Source organism: Morone saxatilis, unplaced genomic scaffold (genome assembly GCF_004916995.1).
Source record: "Morone saxatilis isolate NCDOM2014 unplaced genomic scaffold, NCSU_SB_2.0 Contig7, whole genome shotgun sequence".
NCBI lineage: Eukaryota > Metazoa > Chordata > Actinopteri > Moronidae > Morone > Morone saxatilis.
Window position 1 is genome coordinate 18490156 of NW_023340246.1, and position 7158 is coordinate 18497313.

The 7158-nt window shown below is 40.0% G+C and overlaps 1 protein-coding gene across 1 annotated transcript in view; it reads left to right on the plus strand.

Moving 5' to 3' along the window:
* The first annotated feature begins 495 nt into the window (after nt 1-495).
* The window catches only part of xrn2 (5'-3' exoribonuclease 2), a 42747-nt gene continuing 36084 nt past the window's right edge, over nt 496-7158 (plus strand). Inside the window, 9 exon segments of the mRNA XM_035679172.1 lie at nt 496-731; nt 1109-1220; nt 1409-1520; nt 1858-1916; nt 2342-2431; nt 2687-2767; nt 3107-3124; nt 3126-3159; nt 3258-3415. Of these exon segments, the coding sequence (XP_035535065.1) occupies nt 496-731; nt 1109-1220; nt 1409-1520; nt 1858-1916; nt 2342-2431; nt 2687-2767; nt 3107-3124; nt 3126-3159; nt 3258-3415 (900 nt within the window).

Consider the following 7158-nt stretch of genomic DNA (forward strand, 5'->3'; position numbering starts at 1 on the left):
GCATCCGACGACTTTCCCGCCTCAGCTGACGTTATAAATATTAACACATTATTAAGATATTTTAACGGGGATTAACGTTGTAACGGGTGTAAGTTTGCGGCAGTTTTTTTTAATAAATTAATAAATTAAGTAATACATTTTAATTTAAATAAAACTGAGAGAAAGAATTGGGGATTAATGAAGATAATCATCATTATCTTCTTCCTAGATATGGGACAGTATGAACATTTCTTGGTAAAAATAATAACGATATTATCCAGAAAATCTTAAAATTATACTTAATACTTGCATCTTGTTAAGAAACACATTGTATTTATCGCGTTACCGACCTCATGTCCCCTTATTTTAGTATTAAATCTGTTTACACACATCCGGTTTGACTTACGTATTATTATTAAAGCTTTATTTTTTCTTCGATGTCACCTTATTAAAAATAAATCAGGAGATCAGTATAGGACGAGACAGACAGATACATTTATCTGAGTATCTTTTATCATGATAATCGATTATATTGTATGTCGTCCTACTTCTTCCTCTAAGAGTTTTCCGTGTGTACTTTTTCTAGACAACGTTATCTATCTGTGTGCTGTTTTATCTCCACAGGGTAAAGAATGTAACGGCGTCCGTATTCCCGTCGATACAACCAAGCCGAACCCCAACGAGGTGGAGTTCGACAACTTGTACTTGGACATGAACGGGATCATTCACCCGTGTACACACCCAGAGGACAAGTAGGGACCAGACTCTGTGTTGTTTCTGTTTCCAAGTTATTTTAGAGAGAACTTTTATGTTTCTTTTGCTCATCTGCAAAATAATCCACAGATTCATTGATGTAGTAAATAATCTCTGGTTGCAGCTTTATATTGATGATATTAATGATTAATGACTTTGTTGAGCACAAATCAAGTATTTTGTTTTTGTGATAATAGAGAATAAAGTGTTTTAAGTTATATTCTTCAACTCGGTTGCTTGTACTTTAATAAAAGACACTTTTAAATGTTACAAATAAATAAATAATACATACCCACATATAAGAACAGCATAAATAAGGGATTGAAAACTAAACTACCCTGTTTATTCTTCACACTCTGATCTTTCATGTCCACAGAGCTGCTCCCAAAAATGAAGATGAGATGATGGTCGCCATTTTTGAGTACATTGACCGCCTGTTCAACATCGTGCGACCCAGGAGAGTCCTTTATATGGCCATTGATGGAGTGGTGAGCATGTGTTCAAACATTTATCAGATCGAACACATCAGTCAAATTCTGGTTTCATTTGCTCAATATCATTCTCATTCATTTATCCTGTTCAAAATAATCAGTGTTATCTGATTTAATACACAAAAATGGCTTTAATGACCGAGCTGCTGTGAATTAGAAATAACACCCTGCTCGTCTACGACCAGGCTCCACGGGCCAAAATGAACCAGCAGCGCTCTCGGCGGTTTCGTGCCTCCAAAGAAGGAGTGGAGTTGGTGGATGAGAAGAATCGCATAAGGGAGGAGATCCTCTCGAGAGGTGTGTGGTGATTTTAAATCCGTACACTGCTTCATTGCAAAGACAGAATGTATGTTGACTGATGTCTTTTAGATTATTCAGTCTGTACAAACCTCAGATGGTGCTAAACATTACATAAGAGACGCTTTGTGTCTCAAGGCTCCTTACTCAGGCCAGCAACTTTCAAAATGCATTGATTAAACTTTCTGAAAAGTCCTGAATTAATCAGACAGCACACGACGAACCCCCCATGATTCACAGTTCTAGTAGTGTTGTTTCATTCTGTGTTTGTGCAGTAATCTGTAGCTTCATGCTCGGTGTAACCTTAACTGCTTGTTAAATGTTTTTTCCTCTACAGGAGGATATCTTCCACCTGAGGAGATTAAAGAGAGGTTTGACAGCAACTGTATCACTCCGGTAAGTGGGGAGAAGTACTAGAGTTGGGTCCAATCCAGTATCGGTATACTGACGTGCCAATAATAACTTAATTCACTTATCAGCTGCCAGACATCGCAGATCCACATATTGATCTACATTACACAGTTTGATGCTTTTATGGGGCTTTTCTGCTTTTTGTTACTGCTGATTTGTTTGTGTGTGTTAGAATCAGCAGAAGAAGGTAGGTGAAGGACAGATCGATGTACAAAGAGGGACGGACGCGCTGCTTGAACTTTATTACTGGATAGTTTGTCTTCTATTATGGCTATTTGTTACTTTATGCTTATGTTTATTATAACTTTACTAATTTATGTTTTTGAATGTGGTTTTTTTCCCCCCCAAGTGTAAATAAAGGTTGTGTATTAATCCGTAACAGCAGGATCTGTTTCTGTAACTGTCTCCAGGGAACAGAGTTCATGGACAACTTGGCAAAGTGTCTTCGTTACTACGTCGCAGACAGAGTCAGCAATGATCCTGGATGGAGGAATGTCACAGTGCGTAAAACCTTGTTACCAACAATTCCTAATTGTTTTTGACATTTTATAGTTAAAACATGTGATAGATCTTTATTTCTTCAGGGAGGTTTCACTGAGAGGAAGCCTCTCTTTCAAAATAAGTAGATGTCATTAAACAAGGAATAACAAAATGACTTGTCCCTCTTTACTTTGTTGTGTCTGTTAGTTTTCAGCTCTCCACAGTTGACATGTTGCACCCTGGTTGTATGTTGATGTTGACTCTTTGTTGTCCAGGTCTTTCTGTCTGATGCCAGCGTTCCCGGTGAAGGTGAACACAAGATTATGGACTTCATCAGGAGACAGAGAGGTAATGCCGTACACTGATGGACTTTATTAACTGATGATTGCTTGTTACAATACAAGGGATTACTTTAAAGCACATATACTGTAGCAGGATACCTTATAATCAAATTATAAACAACAAAAGTTATAAAACTAACTTATAAAACCCACATAACAGTCAAAACTTTACCACAACAAGACTAAACATTCAAAATATCAAAAATGACAAACTTACAAGCAAATACAAAACAAAACGTATGAGACAAATCAATCTCACACATCTGGCAGACACACACACAGAGACACACACAGAGACCACACACACAACCAGAATTTTGTTCGACTCATGTTTGGTGATTCACGATTTGACAGGCTCAACCCAACCACGACCCCCAACACACACCACTGCCTGTGTGGAGCTGATGGTGAGCCTTTAAATCCACCTTCCGAAATGTAAAAGAAATGAAGGAAATAAAATGCACGTTCGAAATAACACCGTTTCTTTTTGTGTGGTGACGATCAGCTGACCTGATCATGCTGGGCCTGGCCACCCACGAGCCAAACTTCACCATCATCAGAGAGGAGTTTAAACCCAACAAACCTCGTCCCTGCGCACTCTGTGGACAGATAGGTCATGAAATCAAAGATTGTCAAGGGACGGCCAGAGAGAAACAGGGAGAGGTGAGCTCTGTTTGTACACGGGAATACTTGAATTGAGATCGTAGCAAACATTAAACTTGAATCACTGATCTGTTTCCACTTCGACAGTCTCCTCCTCACTTCCATGGCTCTATAATTCATCCATTATCACTTCATACAGATCATGATGCAACTTTTCTCACATTCATACATAAAACAAACACACACGTCGTATTTCCATCCTGTTTTCTGCGTTAATTGACTCGTAACATCTTTACGCGTGATCAGTTTTTCAAACATTTTGGGTGGTGAGGTGTTCATTCTCGCTCACTACATATTAAGTAATAGAAAAGGGGAGGATCGAGTAGAGGTGGAAACAGAAGACTGTGTGTGATTCTGGATAATCCAGCAAGGACAGTAAGTCAAATACTGTACTTCTAGTGAATTTCAAAGTTTATTTCCGGATAAAAAGCACACTGTGTTACTCGAGATATCACTAGGATTAACGAAAGAGAGAACGCCAAAAACTTAATTGCGAAGAATAAAACGAATTTGAAGAATGCGATGCTCTTTTTTAAACCAGGAACTCACAGAAAACTTTAACATCGTGTATAAACAAGCTGGTCAACCTTGTTTGTTGCTCCCTGGACTGCATCCTCATGTCTTAGGCCTGGTGCCGCAGCATTGTGGACAGCCTCGGGTCGGTCTCTTCTGCCGGGGAGGCCTGAGGCAAACCTGGCCCGTGTCAGGGTAGCGCTGGGGCCGCGGGCTGCTCCATTCAATAACACAGAGAGAAAACAATTCAATCAGTTCTAATAAAGCTTTAGGTGAACATTCAACGCAGTGATGCAGTGAGTGTTTGGACACTTTGTCGAGATGATGGACAGGAAACTCCAGAAGGATGGACTATTGCTGAAGATTTCTTATGTGGTGACCTTCGACACGGTCTGTATAGATCTGTTGATAAATCTAAAGTTCCTCGAACCTTTTAACGTGTGACGGAAACAAGCGAAAGGAAATACTGGGGAAAACAAAACAAAAAACATCCCTTATTCTGGAAACATGAAAACACTTCAGCTCCTTTAGACAGGTGATGTTCGATTGAATAATTTTCTATCAAACTGGAAGGAAACCTGTTAGGCACTGTCACTATTTAGCACATTCTAATTGGTATTCTATTTGTTGACGACGTCCAACTACAAGTCTCGATGCTAAACTGAATGTTGTATCCTGTACATAATGGCAATGACATTGAATCTAATTTCTGCACAATTTTGTCAATAAGTTTTTTTTTTAGTTGAAGCTATGGTGTAAGCAAAACTGGATCATCTCCGACTAGCGAACTGCTGGGTGTGGACTCACCTTCATCCCTTTTCGTTTTTCCTTTCATTCTTCTGCTTAAAGCCTTCCTAAAAAGAAAAGAAAAGGCAAGAGCTTATGAATTAGAGAAAACAAATGACTCCAAGGTTAGACTAGAAATATAGTATAAGATGGGGTCGCCTGTTGTAGTTGGCCTGCTGCAGCTCGCCTGTGGAGCCTGTGAGACAGAGCTTGCTGTATCTTAGTGGGCTGCCCGGTGGTCATCAGGTTGAACTCTCGCGCAGTTTTCTGGGACAAACCAGAACAATAACATCTGAGAACTTGTTGGTTGTATAGGTTTTCTCAAAATTGTATCGTAATGGAGAAGAATCCTTACAAGAAGTATCATATCAGTGTTCGGTGACACGCTGTGTTTCAGGTTTGTTTTCAGATGAGAAGTCCAGGGACCTGGCTGGCGAGGCGAGTGTAAGAAATGTTTGGCAGTAACCGCAGGTTAAGAAAGCTCGTTGTTGTGGTTTGGAATGTGTTGTCTTGACACCAAGAAGCACTGAAAAGAACATGAAAATAGTCTAAAACTCTATTGATTTCAATGCAGAAGTGACCTACTGAAGGAGTTAAACAAGCAGACAATACAACTCGTATGAGAACATCGTTAGTGACTTGGGGCTTGCCCAAAAGTATCTACGAAACACATTTCAGCCCCTCGTCAAAGAAAAGGCGCGATACAAAGTGACTCTAAAAGAAAGATTGTACGATGATCATTGTGTGAATAGTAAAAATCGCTACGTCGTCCTCTTTTGCGGTTCTTAGAACGATGTTCGGTGTCCTCAGCCGAGCGCCCCCACCGCCTGCATGATCAGCTGTCCACTCGCTCCAGATGACGCAAAGCCGTTTCTGTCAGTAGGCCCTACAGACAAACACGAGGCCTGGTTACAGGCACTGTACCACACAGTGATCTGACAGTGAGACATTATGATGATACTCACTTCCAGTTTTGATGCACAACGTCTTTGTAGATGGTTGACCAGTCGATCAATCGCTCCCTCTCTGTAAGAAACAAGGAGGCGACACAGGTGAGTGAATTAATCAGTCAGTGTTAAAGTTAACTGTGATACAACATTGGACTGACCACCCAAACACTAGTCTGTTTTTTTAACTTTGAGCGAACAGGACATTTGGGGCTGCCCCTAATCAGCCACTCTGGCGAGTAAGCCAAACAAAGCACTTGGAAGCTCTATGTTGTATCTGGCGTGAGAAATGAGAAGAAAGGACTCTAACAAGAAGAGTAAGGGAGAAACAGAAGTCTGAGTCTCCTACATCAGTGTTCAGGCTGGATCAGTGTTGGAGGTTAAAGTACAGAGATGGAGAAACCAGATCACTGTAAAGGTGAGATAATCGGTCTGTCGTCTGTGAGAGAGTAAAGAGAAAAACCTGCACCATACTAAACTCAATGACAACAATGATCTTTATCCACCCCAGTACTGTTTAAGTGCTTGAGTTTAGATAACTGAGAACGGTTTGAGGTTTTTAAAGGACCAAACACACACAATGGCTCACCCCTCTTCTAAATAATTAAAATTATTCAAACCAGCTCTCAGAATAAAAAGATTCCCTGAAGCGTCACCTGCATTTCTAAGGACGGGCCAGGTGTGGTAGGAGAGTCATTCCCAAACAAAGCAAACAATAAGAAGACCCAGTCGTCTATGCTCTCTCAAAGTCAAAGGGAAACGGCAGGCTGGCCATGGTCAGTCTTCTGGCGGAGGTACTGAAAGCATGGAAGGAAGCACAAATAACGAAAGTCCGTTTTTGACAGGTTCCTTTATCTCTAAAGCCCAAAGTTCAATTTTTGTATACCATTACAGTTCAAGGACTGGACCACTAAAATCATTTGAGAAAGAGAAAAAAATAATGACAAATGACCAACTGTGAGAAATAGAAGTACGTTGCTTGTCAATTACATCCTATTAGGACATTGTTTAGAGAGTTTACAGATGAACATGAATATGATGAATATCATAAAGATCATACCTCCGCAGTACACAGAGCTAGATAAATATGAACTCCTGTTCAGACACGAGCATTGAGCTGCAACTCGCTCATGCTGAAGCAAAAAAACACGATATCAGTTGTCTCTATAATGGACACATTTCTGGACTGTACAGAGAGAAAGTTAGTTATAAATTTAAAGCATTAACAAAAGATGTGAGAGAAGACTGGAAGATACTGGCATTCACTCCAACAGTTGCAAGCCTTGTTTCTATCCAAATGGTTATCGCATAGTTTTAACTGGATTTCTTGGAGTAATTGGGACAACAAAAATGGCTACATAATAACTTGTTTCATCCCACGACTGTTATTGTGATTATATACGAGTTGATTCATCAAGATAGAGAAGAAGTTCCTAATTTCTCCAGATCAGAAAAAAGAAGACAGAAGGAGCGCAATCGAAGGATGAAAAACGGTAA